The 22,341-nt window shown below is 35.5% G+C and overlaps 1 protein-coding gene across 4 annotated transcripts in view; it reads left to right on the top strand.

Moving 5' to 3' along the window:
- DENND4A (DENN domain containing 4A) overlaps positions 1–22,341 on the top strand; it is a gene marked incomplete at both ends in the record, with an annotated part of 97,188 nt that overhangs the window by 48,198 nt on the left and 26,649 nt on the right. For 2 of the 4 annotated variants that reach the window (XM_079700159.1, XM_079700160.1), the window contains 8 exons: positions 6,389–6,522; positions 8,948–9,083; positions 9,458–9,664; positions 9,757–9,885; positions 10,152–10,293; positions 13,541–13,657; positions 14,271–14,399; positions 19,289–20,388. In XM_079700159.1, coding sequence (XP_079556285.1) covers positions 6,389–6,522; positions 8,948–9,083; positions 9,458–9,664; positions 9,757–9,885; positions 10,152–10,293; positions 13,541–13,657; positions 14,271–14,399; positions 19,289–20,388 — 2,094 coding nt within the window. Of the gene's footprint in view, positions 1–6,388; positions 6,523–8,947; positions 9,084–9,457; positions 9,665–9,756; positions 9,886–10,151; positions 10,294–10,693; positions 10,826–13,540; positions 13,658–14,270; positions 14,400–19,288; positions 20,389–22,341 lie in introns of all 4 variants that reach the window. The other 2 variants (XM_079700158.1, XM_079700157.1) reach the window with 2 other exon arrangements.

The raw sequence follows: 22,341 nt of genomic DNA, 5'->3' as shown, positions 1-22,341 counted from the left end.
GACTAACATTGAACGGAAATTAGATATATTCCTCTTTTGATCTTAGCCTATCCAAACAGAAAACATTTACCAACTTTTAAAAAGCTGGAGTGAGTAATCCTGAATAGGAGTAAGAAAAACAATGTATGAAAATTATTTGAGTTTCATTTATGACTAATTTAAGAACCATGTGTTCTTATTCTTCATATGATTGTATTTTAAATCCTTACAATCTGTTCCTATAGGATGCAGCTTAACTAAAAGCAGTTTTGTGCAACAAATAGCCTGGTAAGGTTTTTCTTGGTTTCCCAAGCATTCCTCTGCAGTGTTTTCTGAGCATTTTAATGTCTTGTGAAAAAATATGAAGAGAATATGAAAATTATTTTAATTTTATCCTGTCATGGGTGTTGGATTTCTTTTTTCTCCCAGTAGAGACAGATGTCACTGTGCTTTCCAAAAGACAGAAATGCTCAACTGATAAATGGAGGATTTATTACATGGCTGTTCTTGTAATGTTGAAATGAGATTTTATTGGTAGACAAGATAGGGGAAATATCTTTTACCAAGGTACTGAATTTACAGAGCACAATTTTAATATTTTAGTAGACTTTACAATACTTAGAATTAGAGTAGTTGTCCATGTCCACAGATTTTTTTCTATGCAAGCAAAGACACAGGTCTGACAGGGAGAAGCTGATAAATAAATAAAAATTTAAAAGCACCTGGTGCTCACAGACAAGTAGTTCTCTTATAATGTTCCATTATGGAGACCGGAGTAGTTTCCAGCTTCCTTTCCAATGACCTTGGGTATTTGTTGGACCAGAATAACCTTTTTATTCTAGTCCATCTCTTCTACTTCATTATCATTGCTGCCCTTATAATTACATTAACCCCATTTCATCTGCATAAAAATGTTTGTGTATAGAGCTTCTCATTTGCTCTTGGGTTGTCCATGGATACCATATCCTACTAGGGATACCAGTGATTTTGAGTTATCATTGACATGTTCCTAATGTTGTTTTGTAAAGTAACAGGAAGTGTGGAAAATAAAAGGGAGGAAAAACTCCATAAGCCCAGTACCCTAATATCCACTTTACATTTACTTTCAATGTTTTTACATAATTATAGTATACTTCCTAATTTTTTACATAACCAGATCTTATAAACATTTTTTATATGCTGCCAAATCTCTAAAAAGTAAAACATAGCCTAGTTTAAAAAGTCAAATGATTTTATAAGGTTTAGGTCACATTTTTTCCCCACCCCCAGTTTCTTTTTTTTTTTTTAATTTTTATTGGTGTATAGTTGATTTACAATGTTGTGTTAGTTTCAGGTGTGCAGCAAAGTGAATCAGTTATACATATATCCACTCTTTTTTTTTTTTTTAAGATTCTTTCCCATATAGGCCATTACAGAGTATTGAGTGGAGTTCCCTGTGCTATACAGCAGGTTCCTGTTAGTTACCTATTTTATATATAGTAGTGTGTATATGTCAGTTGCAATCTCCCAATTTATCCCTCCCCACCTTATCCCATGGTAACCATAAGTTTTTTTTCTACATCTGTGTCTCTACTTATGTTTTGTAAATAAATTCATTTGTACCCTTTTTTATGATTCCACATATAAGCGATATCATAGGATATTTGTCTTCCTCAGTCTGACTTACTTCACTCAGAATGACAATCTCTAGGTCCATCCATGTTGCTGCAAATGGAATTATTTTGTTCTTTTTTTATGGCTGAGTGATACTCCATTGTATCTATGTACCACATCTTCTTGATCCATTCCTCTGTTGATGGACATTTAGGTTGCTTCCATATCCTGGCTATTGTAAATAGTGCTGCAGTGAACATTGGAGTGTATGTATCTTTTTGAATTATGGTTTTCTCCAGGTATATGCCCAGGAGTGGGATTGCTGGGTCATATGGTAGTTCTATTTCCCACCCCTAGTTTCTGTTCCCAAAGATAAGCACTTTCTCTTTCAGCCATTTCATCAGTCATTTTCCTTAAGATTTCCAAATAATGTGTTGTTATTGCTGCTTATTGTTTTATATATTATCTATTAATGTCATATTTACCACCATCACCAAAATTCTCCCAATGTAGTTGGTCAGATGGTTGTTCAATGTTAATATTTTTATCACTGTATATAATCACAGATAGGCCATATATATATTGTAGTTAAATTTCCTTTTATGTATGGACTTCTATTTTCCCTGAAGTTAATTAATTGCTATATTTCTTGTTTTGTGTGTATTATTAATTCATCTCCAAACTCTTCTATGAAGGTAAAAAAATCTAAAATCTCTCAATTTTTCTAACATATTAAGTAATCTATCCGTTTGGTTTTTTTGTTTTTTTAAGTTCTTGCTGGAGCTTTCCATCTTTGTGTTCCAGTCTGAACTGACTGCTTTCTAGTCTGTCATTATGGGATTTTCCTTCACCATCATCTTGGAATTATACTGACCTCTCTCCGGATTTGTATCCCCTGCTTTCTGGCTTCAATAACTTCTTTCTTGGTTTATTTCCTTGTTATGGTGAATCACAGCTTTCAGTAGCTTAGTGAGAAACAGTACATGGGAGATACATTTTTTGATGCCCTGCCTGTTTGCAAATTTCATTATTCTGCCTTAATACTTGAATGCTAATTTGGTCGGATGTAAAATCAAGTCATTACTGCATTGTCTTCTGGCTTGTTATTGTTGAGAATAACATCTAGTCTAACAGTATCTTGATTTCTGATCTTCTGTGCCTAATCTCTTTATCAGTCTGGAAGCATTTAAGATCCCTGATATTCTGAAATCACAAGGATATGCCTGGTGTCAGCCTTCTTTTCTTCTCTGAGTTGGACACTTGTAGGCCCTTTTAATCTATGGTCTCATGGCCTTCAAATTGTGGGGAATTTTCTTGCATTTTTTTCTTTCTTTTTCTTTCCTCCACTTTCTCTGTTCTCTTGTTCTGAAATACATATTTGTATATTGGCCCTCCTGGCCTGATCTGCTTAATTTTCTTTTTTTCTTTTATTTTTCCCCATCCCATTTTCTGCCTCTCTGTCATTCATCGCCACTTTCTGGGAGATTTCTTCAATTTTATCTTTCAACCATTATAGTACACTTTTTACCTCTGCTATCATGTTTGTAACTTCCATAGCTCCTTTTCATTCTCTGAATGTTCCTTTCTTTTTTTTTTTCTTTGTAAATATTTATTTTTATTTTATTTATTTATTTATTTGGTTGCACCAGGTCTTAGTTGTGGCAGATGGGCTCCTTAGTTGCGGCATGCATGTGGGATCTAGTTCCCTGACCAGGGATTGAACCCAGGCCCCCTGCATTGGGAGCACAGAGTCTTAACCACTTAACCAGGGAAGTCCCTGAATGCTCCTTTCTTATAGCATCTTCTTGTTTCATGGGTGTAGGCTTATTCATTTCAGTTATTTTGAAGGTTTTTTTCCCCCTTGCATTGTCTCTGCTTCTTCTAAATACCTTTTAATATTTGTTTACTTTATTCTTTTTCAAGTTATTGGTTTTTTGTGTGATCTTTGGTTGGTATTCATTGTCAAGTGTGAGGTACAGAGAACTCATTAGAGCTCTTTCTGGGAGGGTGGGGCTTGGAGCTTCCTTAGGTATGAGACTGATGATCATAAAGGAACTCAACTAATTCATTAGAGTCCCTATTTGATCGTTGTCTATAGTTCTTTTCTTTTAGGCTACGTAGTTTCCCCAGGAGGTATCTCCAGTCTCAAGCCTGGAGTGCATAAGCCTGACTGCAAGTATTCTCAGAGCTGAGTGGGGAAGGTAACTAAGATTTTCCACTTGTTGTAACATGTAGGCTTTTCCTCACTTCACCTGTTTTTATTAACCTTCTTCATCTTCCTCAGCTCTGCCCAGTGTCCTCAAGTCTAAAGTCCCTCTGGTTCTTCACTCAGAAAGACCCAACCTAGTCTTATGCCATGTTGGGGAGAGGTAGTGGCCTAACTATACTGGGTTGGGCAAGGGATCTAGGAGTTCTTAAATTCAGGATTTAACTAATTCTCCCAATTCAACCCCACTTGCCCTCCCATCTTCAGGGGCATCATGCTTTTCATTCCTGACCTTTCTGGTGCTCCGTAGAGCAAAATGGCTGACTATTTGGGTGCTCTCCTCTATCCCCTCACCAGTGCCAGATACGTGGCTTTCAGCTTTGACAGGTCTCATCAATCTACTTTGCAGCTTCTAAAATGTTTTGAACTCAGCTCTGCTGTTGTCTTCTCTCCAGTTCATTTTGTCGTTGTTGTTGTTTTTTAATCTCCTTACTCTCATTTTGGTGAGATTTCAGGAAGGATTGAAGGTAAATTGTTGTGTTTAATTTGTCTTCTTCAACCAGGAGTCTGCATAACCTTCACTCTTTTCATTTTGAATGATTGTATGTTTCATCTATGTATCATCCTTTATTCATTTACCTATTTTTTGACATGCAGATGACTTCCAATTTATTGCTATTGCAGTCCTGCAAAAAAAACATCTTTCATACTGATAGCTTTTTTTCATGTTAGGTTATTTCCTTAGAACTTATTCTAAGAAAGAATAAGGTTTAAACACATCTTGCTTTCTAAAAAAGACTGTACCAGTTTTGAGTACCAGCAGGGTTTGTGATTATCCAGCTTACTATATTTGTTGTATCATTGCTAGTTTTACCATATAAAAGTCTTTTTGACAGGCTAAAAAGAAAGGCACCTTCTTTTATACTGATTAACTTTCAAATATCCTTCAACAGGATTGAAATAAGTGCTTATTCTAAAAGCAATATAGTCTGCCTTGTTTAAATTTTTATTCTGAGCATTTATTACTTTTGTAATTTTTAAAAAGCAAATAAAAATAATATTCATTATTTTTAATTGGAAAGCAAATAACAATATAAAGAAAATTAATTGCCAGTAATACCATCACCCATAGGTAACATTTTGATAACAGATGTGTATGTGCATCTGTGAGTATGAGAGAAAGTGTGCACATTCAGAAATATATCTATATAACAGATATAGGGACACTCAAAAAAATTAGAATCACATTCTGTGTGTGTGTGTATACACACACACATTTATATTATTTAGTAGTATGATTTTTTCATTTATCATTATTTTGTGAACATTTTCTCCTGTCATTAATTATAATTCTGAAACTCGCCTTAATTGTTGTCTAAAATGTCTGGATACACCATTAAAAACATTCGTTGATACTAGAGATTACAGCATGTAATGCTGTGAAATTATAAACAACAATTTATATAAGAAGACTCTGAATGTATCAACTCTTCTTAAAAGTTAGAAAAACTTTAAAGCTGTCACTGTCCTTTTTTGGTATACTCTGCCCTAAATCCTTATCTTAAGATTTAACTTGTTAATAATTCTTTTTTTCCCATTTATTCCTGGCTAGTATGTGACATTAATTCTGTCTAACCTGGAAAAGTTCTGTGGGTTATATTTTGTCATCTGTCATTTTGTGTTTGACATCTGGTTTAAATTAATATCAATGTCGTGCTCTTTAGTTTATGAATGCCTTTTGGGAAGTTTAGATTCTATGAAGTTTTTATTTTTTATGACTATTACCATAGAGTATCTAGGGGAAACAGTACTACTAAAATGCTTTAAATATTGATGTGACTAGAATTTAATTCAAATGTGCTTCTACATATGCTGGAAGAACTTAGGGAAATTCGTTATATTTAGTAGAAATCAAAGACAGAACCCAGTATTCTCAACACACACACACGTACATTTTAATATTATATGTTAATATAATAATATTTTTAAAAATAGTATTTCTTGAATACATTTTCATTATTCAAAATGCAAAAATAACATTAAAAGGTATAAATTGGGAAATCTGGTCGTGTCCCATTCTTGTCCACTCCCTTCATCTCCCCTTAGCCAAACAGATAATTACTTTTTTTTTTTCCTATTTTTGGCCGCGCTGCTGCGTGGCATGCAGGATCTTAGTTCCCGACCAGGGATCGAACCTGCATCTCCTGCAGTGGAAGCGCAGCGTCGTAACCACTGGACCGCCAGGGAAGTCCCTCTTTTTTTTTTTTTTTAAGTATTCTTCAGTATTTCTTTATGTGACTACAAGCAAAAAATGAATATGTGTTCTTACTTTTCCCTCTTTCTTTTTATTTAATTGAAAAAAATTTTTCCCTCTTTCTTACTTAAAAGATAGTATACTATATACAATGTCCTGAATCTTATTATTTTCACTTAATTATCCTGGAGAGCTTTATGTAGTGCTACGTAGAGGACTTGCTCATTCTTTTTTTTTAAAAAAAAATAGTTCCTTTGTATCCAGTTGTGTAAATGGTTTATTTAACCATTCCCCTATAGACAAACACTTGTCTGGCGAATGTATTTTTTTAATGTATGTTTTTTAAACTCCTTCAGGTGGATATGGACAAGAGTGGTGAAGTGCGACTTATAGAACTGGATGAATCTTTCAAAAGTGAACATACTGTTTTTGTAACACCACCTGAGATCCCCCATCTACCCAATGGTGAAGAACCCCCTTTACAGTACAGGTATTCAAGAGGCAGAATGTTTGAGATTGAAAGAGAGAAGCAATCCATCATCTGTGACGTAGCTTTCTAAGGACTGTGGTATTTTCAAAAATCCAAACTTTACAGATCCCTAATTTTTAGGTGGTAAGCAAGCTTATCCCACATCCATTACTAAGTTTTGAGGTATAAAAAGAAAAAATATATAATTTTGCATTCTATAGACTTAAGAAGCTCTCTATATCTGCATAAGTATATGTTCTCATAAATGTTGATTAAGAAGTTAGGGCCCACCCCACCAAAATGCAGCACTTTTATTACAGAATTTTTATTTTTGTTTCTCCCTAAGGCTGGTTTCCTCACTTTCATCCCCTCCCCCAACACAGGCTGGTTAATGTAACCTTGGTTTACAAAAGGATTATCAACTGTACTTCAATTTTTAAAAAAATGATTAAATCTAATTTAGAGTCGATATTTGTGGCCTTGATTTGGATGATATGATTTTTTTAGGCTTTTAATTTTTCCATGAGTTTTATAAAGTCAAGGAAATTCAGAACTATTGGGATTGGTCATTGTTAATTTAGGAAATTTGGTCAGGTATTGTGCTAAGTGCTTGGTATAGACTTGAATGATCCACTGGTCTCGTTTTCAATTCTAGTGGGAAAGTGAAAAACTCTGAGCACAGTGATAGGGTTATGATAGAGGTAGATTTATTATACATCTATATATCTAGATATGTATTTATATACATACACACAGATATATATAACATTTGTTATAACTAATTTTTTTTAGATTTTTTAAATTCTCCAATAATAATTTCTTATTTAAAGATTCTAAAACCATTTTACATCTATTATTCATTAAGTCACAGTTTGTTATTTTCATTGAAAAGGGATTTTTCAGGACATCCTCATTTATAACTTGGATTGAATTCTTCTTTTTATAGATGAAAAAGTGGTGTAACAGATGTTTGTGAATGTTGATTAATTCATAAGCCACCTGATTCCTACCCTTAATTTTTATATATTGATGATATTGCTCATATCAATTTTTAGAAGTCTGCCTTTTCTCAGACATTTAAAATATTTCTCATAATTTCTCTTCTTTTTCTTTCTAAACAAGATCTCATTTCTTTTATCTCTTCCGTACATTATATACTTCTAAGACTTCTTTTGGTATATTTCACTAATATAGTTTGTTTTTCTTTTTGTGGTTTGGTTTTAACTTTTTAATTTAAAATTTACCTTTAGATTTAGTCCTTTAATAAGAAAATTACTTAGCTTAAAAAGTTCCCATTTTTTAAAGAATCTAAGTCATTTTTTTTCCCTTGAGACTACTAATATAATTTTGTTGTAATCATACTCATCATTGGAAAAAACCTTAAGTGTCTTTAATGGGCACAGTGGATCCTGTTAGTAGGAGGTAACTCATATACTTGCATTGTCTGTATAAAATGATAAGACAATAAGTTTCCATAAGATACACAGAATGGTCTTATTATCACACCATGTACATACAGTGAATTTTCTTAGGGGACATAGTTTTCCTGAACTTCATTGCTATTTTATTCCTACTTAACATTCAGTCATGACTAATATTTTCTTATTCTACTGGATTTTCCTATAATAATGTATAATAGATATAGTTTATCTTTTATTATAGTTAGTTTTCTTCTTAGTTAATTAAAACTATTTATATGCCTTTAAGAATATTCTAAAGTAGGGTAAGTTTTCTCCTCAGGGGCTTCTTCTGTCGTTTTAGCATGTCTTTTTCCCAGCTGCTGCTACCTTTTAAATGCTCCAAACACTCTGCTCTAGCACCCAAATTAGGCCCACCTCCTCATAGAGTTGCCTATTCTAACCTTTGTTCCTCTTCTCCAACCTCTTCAATTTTCTTTCTCATAAATGAGGCCCTGAATCAGCTTACCTAACCAGTTAAATCCATTCATGATAATGTAATAGGTTGTCCTGGTTGACTTATGTTATTTGCATTTTTTAAGAGGAAGGTTAGTCTACAGTAATATGTTAATCCAAACAGTGATATTAATAACTGTCCTGTGTGAAAGAGTATTGATTTGTTGGGCCTTTTACCCGTATTATCTGATATGTTTGCTATTTATTTACATGAATACTAACTTACAAAGTTTTTTTGAGTTACTTTGGAGTTTGGTGTCAAGTTCAGCAAAATTTAAATGTATTTCACTTTTTTCCCTCCAAAATACATACTTGAATCTGTATTTGGCTATTACATTTTTATTATTATAGTAAGAAAAGCAACATTAGCGTGAATATTTGTTGATTATATATATCATAGTCTGATGGAGAAAGATAGTTAAAATAAGTTAATAAGTTAAAATAAGTTATTGGTCATAATTTTTTTTTAGCTTGTAACCAGTATGATCACCTATGTGTGCTTGAGATTTGTTTTTTTTTCTTTTCAAAAACAGCTATAATGGATTTCCAGTTCTTAGGAACAATTTATTTGAGAGACCTGAAGGATTTCTACAAACACAAAAGAGCAAATTGCCTTCAAAATCAAGTAGTCCTAGTAGCCCTTCTCCCATGTTCAGAAGAACAAAACAGGTGCTTTGATGATTTTGTATTCTTCATGTAATCAAGTATTAGAACAAAAATAAATTTGACACTCTTCCTCCCTTAATATACTTTACTACCCCATATATAACTATTAGTAGATCATTTATGCTCCCTGAAGCATTCTGAAGAAAATTTAGAGTAATCTGACTTCAAAAAATTAACCAGTTCTCTTGTCCTAGAACATTATTTTACATATTGTATAATACAGATTAAAGCAGAGACTTGAATATATATTAATTATAGACAGATTTTGTTAGGGAAACATTATAAAAGCATGTGAGTTGTACTTGTTCAGCCTTCAGTTAAGGATAAGAATGCTTAAGTGTGCAAATTTATTAATAAGATCCTTGCATTTTTTCTAGGAAATTAAATCAGCCCATAAAATTGCCAAGAGGTACTCTTCCATTCCTCAGATGTGGTCTAGGTGTCTACTGCGTCACTGTTACGGGCTGTGGTTTATTTGTCTCCCAGCTTATGTGAAAGTATGTCATTCAAAAGTCAGGGCTCTGAAAACAGCCTATGATGTGCTTAAAAAAATGCAGTCAAAGAAGATGGATCCACCTGATGAGGTAACAATTATCCTTTAAAATGCATTATTTTATTCCAGATTTATGTAATAGATATTTTGATTCTGTACACTTTCGAAATTACTGTGTTCCAGGTGTGCTACCGCATTCTTATGCAGCTCTGTGGGCAGTATGATCAGCCAGTGCTTGCAGTTCGAGTGCTGTTTGAAATGCAGAAAGCTGGTATTGACCCCAATGCCATAACTTATGGTTATTATAATAAGGTAATTATTTTGACTTAATGGAGAAAGAGTATAACTTTTGTGATTTTACAACCTTAGTTTAATGGCAGAAATAAATGATGCAGGGGTTATTTGGTATTTATTTTAGAGTATCTAAAATATATTTTGTAAATTGGAAGTAAGATTTTTTTGTTCTATTGATATTTTGGATTATACAATCTACTTATTCTTTAGATTAACTCTAAAGCCAGTGGGTGTTCATTTATAAAAATTATTTTACTAATTATTTTATTTTGTCAAATGAATAGGCTGTTTTGGAAAGTACCTGGCCTTCAAGGAGTCGTAGTGGCTATTTTCTTTGGACAAAAGTGAGAAACGTTGTTTTAGGAGTAGCACAGTTCAAAAGAGCTTTAAAGAAACATGCACATTTATCACAAACAACTCTCTCAGGTAATTAGAAGTTTTTAAGGGATGTATATGTTGTACTTTTTCTTTAAAATTAATTGACTAGTTACAATTTCCACTTTTTAGAAATTTTAGTTTCAAAATATTGAATGTTTTCTAGTTTTTATTGCCATTAAGGAAATTCTAATATTAGAGTGTTCTTCCCATTTAAAAAAACACCAAATTTTACTTATTTTCTTGTAACTGTTAAATTTTCAACCTTTGGTGGTCTTGTTTTAGTATTCGTTAATAATTCACAATAGGTTTCTTTGTTATAGTTGTATTTTGCTAATTATGTGACGCTTGTCATGTTCAGTATTAGTAGATTATTAACTTGAGCAGCAAACTAATATGTATTTTTGGTATCTCCGTGAGTAGTAAAATGCTGTCAAATTGTGTTCTTAAGCAGATGGCAGTGACCTGGATGCTGTTAGTCATGGCAGCATGGATAGTGGTCATGGGACACACACTGTGGAGCAGGCACCTTTTAATACGGGTTTAATCAAAGTGTATGCTTCTGATGATAGATCTAGTACAGGTTTGTGTGTGCTTATGTATACATTTATTACAATACATTTTAAAAACTAGGTTTGCTAGCCTGTCTTTTTTAGATTTTAATTTTCAGTGATATATGTAACTGTCACTTTTTAATTTTATATGGTAGGCATATGACATTGTATTTAATAACTATGCAATTTTATTCATTCTCTATTTGAATAGAAATGAAAGTTTAAGAAAGTATTCGAGTGTTTAGTCCATGATAATCCAGTTAACTCTGGATAGTACACAGGTCTCTTTATCATATCATTTTCTTAGGATAAGTTCTTCTTTGTATTATGAACATGTTATTATAGTTTTTTTAATGTTGTTAGGATTTTAAAAAAGGAAACTTAGATCCCTGATCTGAGTTAATAGTATACCATATCAACATCAATTTCCAAGATTTAACAGTGTCCCATGTTTCATGTAAGATACTATCATTTAGGGAAGCTGGATAAAGGGTACACAGGAACTCTCTCTACTGTATTTTTTTTGCAACTTCTTGCGAGTCTTAAACTATATTAAAATTAAAAGCTATAATGAAAATTTTAAAATATACATAAAACTTGTAACATTCTAGCACTGAAGATGACTTAATTTCATTAAAATATAAGATTTGTACATAAGCTTTCTCTAAGTATTATTAAAACTGATACACCTAAATTATTTAAGTAATTCTGTCCATTTCATTATTACATTATAAAAATTAGACATGACTTTTGAATACAGTATAAGAGCTACCTATTAATGGACAGAAACTTTAAATTTAAAAATCCAAGCATTAATAATAAAATATGGAGGCTTCTGTCTCTGCAAATTTTAACATTATGTTGGTCTGTCTCCTTTTATGCATACTTTTAAGAGTAATAAATATAAGCTATGTGCTTTGATATGTTGTTCTTCCTTGCCTGGTTTTGTTTCTTTTTTTTTTTTTTTTCTTTTTTCTGTGGTACACGGGCCTCTCATTGTTGTGGCCTCTCCCATTGTGGAGCACAGGCTCCGGATGCGCAGGCTCAGCAGCCATGGCTCACGGGCCCAGCCACTCCGCGGCATGTGGGATCTTCCCGGACCGGGGCACAAACCCTTGTCCGCTGCATCGACAGGCGGACTCTCAACCACTGCACCACCAGGGAAGCCCTGGTTTTGTTTCTTGTTCATGCAATTGTGAATTTAATCACAGAGTTGTAGTAGTCATCCTTAGGCATTATCTCTTAAAAATGAAGAAATCCATCTTTTGTTTTTAACTGTGGCCTTTAAAAAGGCCATCTTAGGGCTTCCCTGGTGGCGCAGTGGTTGAGAGTCCGCCTGCCGATGCAGGGGACACGGGCTCGTGCCCCGGTCTGGGAAGATCCCACATGCTGCGGAGCGGCTGGGCCCGTGAGCCATGGCCGCTGAGCCTGCGCCTCCGGAGCCTGTGCTCCGCAACGGGAGAGGCCACAACAGTGAGAGGCCCGCGTACAGCAAAAAAAAAAAAAAAAAGGCCATCTTAGTGGGCTTCCCTGGTGGCGCAGTGGTTGAGAGTCCTCCTGTCAATGCAGGGGACACGGGTTCGTGCCCCGGTCCGGGAGGATCCCACATGCTGCGGAGTGGCTGGGCCCGTGAGCCATGGCCGCTGAGCCTGCGCGTCCGGAGCCTGTGCTCCGCAACAGGAGAGGCCACAACAGTGAGAGGCCCGTGTACCGCAAAAAAAAAAAAAAAAAGTCCATCTTAAAGCAGTGCAGAACCTTATAATAAAAGCATGAATTTTATCAAGATTATCTTAACGTTTTGTAATTTATAGTTTCTTTGGAAATAGAGATGAAACTGATTAGAAAAAATACCAAACTCAAAATTATAACAAAGATATTAAAGTAAATACCTAATGATACTTAATACAATTTCTCTAGATAGTTCTTTGCAAGTTTATAAAACCATTTTTTATGCAGTCATATACTCATATAATCATAACAACCTTTTATATTATAAATCTGGGAACTTGAGATTCAAACAAAAAGGTTAAGTGGTTTACTTAAAATCATGTCTCCTAAGGTAGAGTACTAGAATTCAAAACCTTATATTTTGATGCTACTCTAGTGAAAACAATTTGCTGAAAATAACAGAGAGCCTCTTTAACAGAACAGTGTATTAGAAGTTTTCTTATATTGATGCAAAGTTTGCTTTTCTTAATAACTTTAACACTAGATTTTTTTCTCATTCCCATGTATTTGTACTCATGTGCAATTCAGTAATTATTCAGTTGAATTTTCAGAATAACTACCTATCAATAAATTTAAATAAACCCATTTTTTTGGTTAGATGATTTAGACATTTGGCTCCAGTGACCTGTGTGTGAGTGTTTTGTTAGGAGTTCCCTGCAGATTTTTCTTCTCCATTGCTTAGCTGGATCTCAGACCTTCACCTAGAAAGGTCATGGACTTGTATAAAGAATGTGTGGTTTGTCTGTGTCTTTTGGAGTCCAGATAGTAGTGTGAACATACATAATTACTGTTGACTACATTGTGAAACTAAAAATAAATTATTTTGTGATCATCCCTTTCTTATGTTAATAGAGATGGGAGAGGAGCTAACACAATAATGCTTTCAACTGGAAGTTATCCAGAAAAATTTCTATGAGTAAATCTAAACACCAACGTGTTGCTTCTAATTCCAGCTCTTCTTACTAAAGAAGTTTATGATAAAAAGCATAGGGTTTTTTGTCTTTTTCTTTTTCCAGGTGGCCAGTCTGACCTTGGATATAATTCACTATCTAAGGATGAAGTTAGAAGAGGGGATACATCTACTGAGGACATTCAAGAAGAAAAAGATAAGAAAGGGAGTGATTCTAGTTCCTGTAGGTACTAAGTTGATATTGTATAAAACTGTGAGCTTACATTAATAGAAAAGTCGAGTGACTTTAAGTGTAAAAGTACTAATTTTATGTTTCATTTTCCCATTGTTACTCCTATTTCCTCCCATTATAAAAGCCCTCTACACTACCTAATATTCCAGTGTACAAGTACTTCATGGGTGAAGTTTGTAGTCTCAGTGGCAAAACACCCTCCAATCAAATACTACTCTTGTAGTAGAAATATATATTTCTTCAAACAGTGGCTCTTCTGGGGCTTAACAATATTTTTATTTAGTGCTTTTATTAAGGGTCTGTGACTTATATTTTTCCTGCTTACCTCCCCCCATCAAAGCAGTGTTTCACAACCAAAGAAGAAATATAAAATGTATGCATGGACCTCATGTGTGACCAGTACTTAGTTGTTTGATACACACCTTGAGGACTTGAATGAATGGTATCACTTATTCGTGATTGACAAATATAGATATAGAGGTGTTCAATATTTTCTCATCACGTATTTTCTGGTAGAAGTATTTAGAACTAAAAGCTACTTCTCTTTGTGGCTCCTCTGATGTATATAGATTTCATCTTAACAGTTGCATTTTAATCTTTACAGTGTCAGAGAGCGAGAGTGCAAAGGGAAGTGCTGATTGTCTTCCTAAGCTCAATTATCAAAGTTCTTCCAGTATAGTTCGCCTCAGTGCTACAAATAACAGTGCTGATAAAACATCAGGAGAAAGCACAGGTAAGGTGAACGGTATTCGTCTTTATGTGCAGAATAACTTGTATCTGTATTTCTAGTGAATATATTTTTTTAAGTCTTAATTCTCTAGGGATTTTTTCATTTTTTTGTTTTGTTTTAGTTTTGGTTTTGTTTTTGTTTTTTTGGTATACTTGTGCAGCCTCTCATGGTACAGTTTAGAAGCTTAAATTCTGTATTTTATAGTATAGTTTGTTCAAGCTTTTATTGTAACAAAGTAAAGGGACATACCTACAAGCTACCTTCTGAGTTTGGACTGTGGGGAGTTTTGGGAAGGGGGAAGTAGGGAGCAAGTGAGATGATCAATCTGAGGGTACCAGACACCTCACCAATTTTTAAATGAAGCATAGAGTTCCTTAGTCTTCGTGTTTTTCCTGTTTTTTCAGAGGCAAAAGGATAGTCCTTCAGGTAGTTTAAATAACAATACCTAATATTTTTTCTTTTCAAAGCACTTTTTATATATTATTTTTCATTTATTATTACAGCAGTGCTTATATTAGTGAGAGGGGGTATTAGCACTCTTTCAGAGATGAGAAAACTCAGGCATAGTCGGACTAATGGCAGGTCCCATAAGTTCTCAGCTAGTTAATGGGAAAGTCATTTTAGGATCTGGGATAATACCTGGTCTCACAAGTTTTTCATCGGACTGTTTTGGGAGGCACTAAACAGACATAAGATTCAGAGTTTCTAGTGTTAATAGTCTGATTTCATAATTACATTATTTTATTTTTGTATTAGCTCAGTTCTGCATCATTATAATCTAAACAAACATTGAAGGACTTGTGCTGTCAAGGCTGAAATATCTCTATAAAGGGCCCTGCTGCTGCAAAGATGTTTGTTTTTCTACAGCATAGTTAGATATGCCTCTAACTCAGGGGTAGGCAAACTGTGGCCCATGGGCCAAACCAGGCCTGCAGCCTGGTTTTTGTACAGGCCCACAAGCTAAGAATGGCTTTTTACATTTTTAAATGGTAAAAAATCAAAAGAAAAATATTTTGTGACACCTGAAAATTATATGAAAGTTCAGAGTTCATAAACAAAGGTTGATTGTCACACACCCAGCTCATTCAGTTATATATTGTCTATGGCTGCTTTGGCACTATGTTGGCAGAGCTGTGGAGTCGCCACAGAGACTGTATGGCCTGCAGAGCCTAAAATATTTACTTTCTGGCCCATGACAGAAAAAGTTTGCCGACCCCTGCTCTAGCTATCAAAAAAAAAGTTAAATGGGGCTTCCCTGGTGGCACAGTGGTTGAGAGTCCACCTGCCAATGCAGGGGACACGGGTTTGTGCCCCGATCCAGGAGGATCCCACATGCTGCGGAGCGGCTGGGCCTGTGAGCCATGGCCGCTGAGCCTGCGCGTCCGGAGCCTGTGCTCCGCAACGGGAGAGGCCACAACAGTGAGAGGCCCCCGTACCGCAAAAAAAAAAAAAAAAAAAAAAAAAAAGTTAAATGATCTATAACTGTCTCTTTCTTCGCATTTCCTTGTTAGATAATTGTTATAACTTAAACATTAAAAATTTTTTCATTGGTATAATGTAATTGCTTCACAACCATTTAGTCCTTCCTAATCATTGTCTAATTATAACTCTTAATAACTGGCCTTTGGTAGTCTTTGCTTTCTTGTTCTTTCGTTACTGTCTATTCATGCTTGCCGTTTGCTTAAGATCTGCTTTTATGAACTTTCTGTTTTCATATGATTGTAAACCATCCTTTGATTCTGACATTTTGTCATAGTAATAAGCATCTGACTCAGCATCTGGCTTTTGATTTTCCTCTGTGCTTAACAAGCCAATAATTTTTTAAAGCATATAATAGGTTTCCTAGGTATGAACTAGAGTTGTTAGTTTATCCTTAAGATTTTTGAGTTGAAAACTTTCCCATCTGTTAAGTACTCTGGGTTTATCACTACTACCAAAGACTATATGTGGGATTTGTAGGAATACTTACTTTTCTGTAACTTTTTTCTTACGTACTAGTACTTGCTAGGATTCAAAACACCTTTCAAGTTTCTTCATGTGTTGCAGTACAGTATATATATATTTTATTTATATCATTATATAAATAAATGACAGCTTCTAAAAGATGTGGGAGTGGAATAACCAAAGAAATGTTTTAATGTTTGCTTGGTAATTGAAATAAAATCATCATCCTATGGTTACTTCATGATTATCTTGGGAATTTTAACATTTTGATAAATGTATATTGAATTACTGAGAATTCAATCACAAGACAGTTTACTCTGAAATGAAACATGCTCTGAAGTATGAAAACATACTCTGAAATGTTTTTTTAAGCCTAATTCTGCTTTTAGTGTGCTTTAACTTTTTACCTTTAGCTACCACATTTAGCTGTAACATGTCATATTATAATATATTATACTATGTTATACTCTGGGTTGGTCTCTTGGCTGCAGTTGTTTCCCTGCAGACAATATTCATTCAGCGATTATTTTTTGAGCTTCTACTATACCTGCTACCATATGCCAGGTGCTACTGAGGATATGGTAAAGAACAAAAATAAACATGGTCCCTGCCTCCATAGAGAAGTACATGGGAGGGCTGGGAAAACATTAATCAAATAATCAAGTAAATGTAAAAACACCCTGATATTAAATACTGGCAAGAAGGGCTGTAAGGGCTTCCCTGGTGGCGCAGTGGTTAAGAATCTGCCTGCCAATGCAGGGGACACGGGTTCCAGCCCTGGTCCAGGAAGATCCCACATGCCGCAGACCAAATAAGCCCATGCGCCACAACTACTGAGCCTGCTCTCTAGAGCCCGGAAACCACAACTACTGAGCCCACGTGCCCTGGTGGCTCTATGACATAATTCTGGCAAGTGATAGTAAAGTGGTAGTTTTTGAGGGTTTCTGGGAAAACGTCTGCTTTCCTGGTAAAGGAGTCAAAAATCTTAAGGATAAACTAACAACTCTAGTTCATACCTAGGAAACCTATTTTATGCTTTAAAAAATTGGCTTGTTTTCCCAGAAACCCTCAAAAACTACCACTTTACTATCACTTGCCAGAATTATGTCATAGAGCCACCAGGCCCAAGGAAGTTAAATAGTTTGCAGCCTCTCTGTTAGAGGTGCGCAGCATCCAGCCTAGTCTGGTGGAATTTAGCAGGTATATAAACTTAGAGTCAGACAAACTATTCTGTAAATGGCCAGGTAGTAAACATTTTAGGCCTTACAGGCCACATACAGTCTCTATTGCTTGTTCTTTGTGTGTGTGATTTTTACAACTCTTTTAAAATGTTAAAACCATTTGAGACTGTATATAAACAGTCCACAGGCTGGATTTGGCTCAGCAGTGTAGTTTGCCAACCCATGGTATAATTTGATAACCAGCTTTATTTGTCTTTAGGCCATTGCATAGTTCTTACTTTGCAAAGGAACACATCTATTTAAATGCAGTCCTAGAGTTACATCTTTGGATTATAAGATTGCTCCAGGTCTTTGATAATATATAACCTGTTAAGCAGGTTTCCCAGAATATCAGAAGAAAGTATGTTCTTGGTTTCTTATATATTTAATCATAAGCTGATACAGAAAAAAAGAAGACACTTTACCTCTCTGCTATACTGTTTTCCTTGTTAATGCTGTATGCTTATTAAACAGTATTAGTTTGTAGGCTTTTATGGTCTCTAGTAGTCCCTTTTATCTCCTATCCTGTTACCCAGATACATCATATGATAGGAAAAAAGGCACACTTTTAGGAATTGCCTCGTTATAGAGAGCTAATTTTGGATAAAGCATGTAAAAAGAGTAGTTGAAGGACTTTCCTGATGGTGCAGTGGTTAAGAATCCACCTGCCAATGCAGGGGACATTGGTTCGAGTCCTGGTCGGGGAAGATCCCACATGCCACAGATCAACTAAGCCTGTGCACCACAACTACTGAAGCCCACATGCCTAGAGCCCTTGCTCCGCAACAAGGGAAGCCACCGCAGGGAGAAGCCTGCACACCGCGACGAAGAGTAGCCCCCGCTCACCGCAACTAGAGAAAGCCCGCGCGCAGCAACAAAGACCCAACGCAAACAAAAATAAATAAATAAATAAATTTATTTATTTTTTTAAAAAAAAAGAGTAGTTGAAAATACCATACCTAGACTAATGCTTTAGAAGACTCCCACATAAGGACAATTAAAGTGATCAAAAATCTAGATTTCTGCTTTCAGCGTAGGTACCTAAGTAATTTGGTAAAAAGCAGTGAACAGTGTTTCTGAATAGAAAGTGGCCATTCACATTTGACTATTATAAACTTGAATCAGTATGTAAAGCAAAGGTAAAATTATTTAGCCACATCTATAGTCATAAGGATTTGGAGTTTTAAAAATAATTTTTATTTATGAATAAAGCTCACATAGCTACCTTTTGTTTGGTTTGGTTTAGTGTTTTTGGTTTTGTTTTTCTTTTTATAGGCAGAAGACTCAGAATCTTAAGGTCGTCTAGCACAACCACAATTGTATAACCATTGTTATTTAACCCGTTCAGTGAAATGGATATAAATTCATTATTATTGTTGTTAAATATACCAAGGGTAAATATTAATCTTAACTTACAAGTTTTAAAAAGCAGTGCATCCTTATATCTCAGATCATACCCTTCATATTTGCTTTGAATCCCAGTTCTCTCACTTAAGGACTGGGTAACTTTGGGCTAGGTAATCTGTCAGTTCTTTCTCTACCCATAAGGATGTTGGAATGATTATGGTAGATAATGTGAGTAAAGTGCCTAGTATAGCATCTGTGAAATAGCAGGCACTTGATAAGTGCTTGCTGTTATCATTTTATTACTAGTATCTTAAATATTTAAGACAACTCATATTTGCATATTACATTTTTGTGGCTAAAAACACTTTTCTTATTTTTTAGAAAGTACGTCTGAGCCGCTCTTAATATCATCTTTTGAGGATACAAATGAAACAGGAAACATTCAAAGTAGATGCTTCAGGAAAAGACATAAAAGTGACAATGAGCCTAATTTGCAGCAGCAAATGTCCTGGGGAAATAGAAACCGAAATCTTAGTGGAGGAGTACTAATGGGACTTATGCTCAATAGAATTAACCAGGAAGCAAACCCTGGAGATATGGTTGAAAAATTAGGAGCTGATGCAAAAATTCTTTCAAATGTAATCTCAAGAAGCACAAGACCAAATAGTCTTGATATTGGAAAGCCATCTTTAAGATCAAAAAGAGACAGTATAGAGAAGGAATCTAGTGATGATGATACACCTTTTGATGGTTCTAATTGTTTGGCAGATAAAGTGGATTCTCCTGTTATTTTTGACTTAGAAGACTTAGACAATGAAACAGATGGATCAAAATTGGGGTACATTGCTCCACAAAATCCTAAGAGGAGTCAACGCTTGAATAGCAGCTTTTCAGTAAAAGCTTTCGAAAAAACTGATGTTGCAACAGGATTTGATCCCCTCTCTCTTTTGGTTGCTGAGACTGAACAGCAGCAAAAAGAGGAGGAGGAAGAGGAGGAAGATGATAGCAAAAGCGTTTCAACACCATCTGCTAGGCGGGATTTAGCTGAAGAAATTGTGATGTATATGAATAACATGAGCAGTCCTTTGACAAGTCGAACACCAAGCATTGATTTACAACGGGCCTGTGATGATAAAGTAACCACTAAGAAAAGTCCAACGTTGGTCAAGGCATGCAGAAGATCTAGCCTGCCTCCTAATTCTCCTGGGCCAGTGAGACTTACCAAATCTAAAAGTTACTCAAAAAGCGAAGACAGACCAAGGGATAGACTCTGGTCTTCTCCAGCCTTCTCACCTACTTGCCCATTTAGAGAAGAATCTCAAGATGCATTAACCCATTCATCACCTTCATTTAATTTAGATACACTACTAGTACCTAAACTAGATGTTCTAAGAAACAGTATGTTCACTGCTGGAAAAGGAGTTGCAGAGAAAGCAAGCAAATGGTATTCAAGATTCACCATGTACACCACATCATCCAAGGTAGGTTTATTAGTGTTTTCTACTTTTCCTTTTACCCTCCTCCACCACCAAAAGTATCTTACTTGCAAAGATGTCTGTTTTTACCATTCTCCTAAAATACAGCTTTACAGAAAGGACTCTTGGGATGCATAAGGTTTGTAAGTACCAGAATTTGGACTTGAATAATAACTTCGAAAGGAAAGAATCCACTAACTAAGGTTATATTTTTAGTTCAGTTTTGAAAGAAAGTGATCTGTAGCTGGAGTAAAAATTAGAGTCATATGAAAATGCTTACTGAGCTTCATTATTTATTGCCTTCAAAAATTACCAGCCAGACATAGGATTTCTCTTTCTGGTTAGGATGGAGTACCTTGTGATACACCTGCATACCTCCCAAAGCAAAAAGCTAGATGAAATATGGAAAGTATTTGTTTAAAGTCATCAGAGAACTGCTGAAACAACTGGAAAGTAGAGGGGCAAGATTCTAGAGAGAGGAGAATTGCAGAGATGAGCTGAAGTTTTATAGCTACTTTTTCCTTGAGGGCATTTGCTTATTCTGAGCACAGAGCAACAGGTTACAAATCCAGGCTTTGCCTTATCAGAGGACTGTGGAGAGGTGAGGGGGCCAGCAGGACTTTTGGGATCTTGTAGAGCTGGAAAGACAAAAATAGAGACTGGAGGGTCCTCAGATACACAAGTTTTTTCCTTCAGGACATTTTCCAGATACTGATACTGCATGAAACAGGAGTCTGAAAACATAAGCAGAAAGTCTCTGATAAATAAGAGTTCTCAGCAGTTTCATGGAGCTGGGAATACAATAGCTTACTTAGTTCATAAGCTGCTGGGAGCTGGGGAAAGTGAGGGCAGGGAAGCTTTGGTGTACACACCAGGCCCTTAGTTCAAATTCCTGCAGAGCTATGCCTTAGGAGCATTGGCAAAACAGAGGTAGACTGAACCTGACCAAAACTGCAACCTAGGCTGGACTCAGCTCAGTCTGTGATTAGATTAAACTAATCAGCCTTTACTCTAACAAGGAAAAAGTGTGTTCTTTCCAGAGGACCAGAACATCAACTGGAGTCCTTACGGTTTTTTATATATAATTTTTTATATTCTATTATTGAATTAAAAATAGCTATACTGAGGGACTTCCTTGGTGATCCAGGGGTTGACTCCGCACTCCCAATGCAGGGGGCCCAGGTTCCATCCCTGGTCAGGGAACTAGATCCTGCGTGCCTCAACTAAGAGCCTGCATGCTGCAACTAAAGATCCCGCACACCACAATTAAAGATCCCGCACACTGCAGCAAAGATCCCACTTGCTGCAACTAAGACCAGTGCAGCCAAATAAATAAATATTTTTTAAAAAAAGCTGTACTGAGAGACAAGGACCATAACTAAAAACAAAAGAAAAACAGATGGAGGAAACAGACCTTCAGGTGATCTAAATATTTGAATTAGCAAGATATTTTGAAGTAATTAAAATATGTCCAAGAAAATAGAGAAAAGGGTGAGAAAAAAACTAGAAACATGCAAAATTTCACCAGGTAATTATCTTTTGAAAAGAACCAGTGTAAATTCTAGAACTGAAAAAGATGCGAAATTAAGAAAGCAGTAGTTAGATTTAACAGCAGACAAAAAAAAACAGGAGAGGGCTTCCCTGGTGGCGCAGTGGTTGGGAGTCCGCCTGCCGATGCAGGGGAAACGGGTTCGTGCCCCGGTCTGGGAAGATCCCACATGCCGCGGAGTGGCTGGGCCCGTGAGCCATGGCCGCTGGGCCTGTGTGTCCGGAGCCTGTGCTCCGCAACGGGAGAGGCCACAACAGTGAGAGGCCCACATACTGCAAAAAAAAAAAAAACAGGAGAAGAAAGATTAGTAAACTAGTTGGGAAGTTAGTAGAAAATATCCACACTGAAGTACAGACAGGGAAAAAAAATTGGAAAATACAGGAAAAAATGTGGGGTTTAGTGAAAATGCC

This window comes from Hyperoodon ampullatus (assembly GCF_949752795.1).
Source record: "Hyperoodon ampullatus genome assembly, chromosome: 3".
Taxonomy (NCBI): domain Eukaryota; kingdom Metazoa; phylum Chordata; class Mammalia; order Artiodactyla; family Ziphiidae; genus Hyperoodon; species Hyperoodon ampullatus.
The sequence above is the reverse complement of the archived record's forward strand: the minus strand, read 5'-3'. Positions and strand labels throughout refer to the sequence as shown.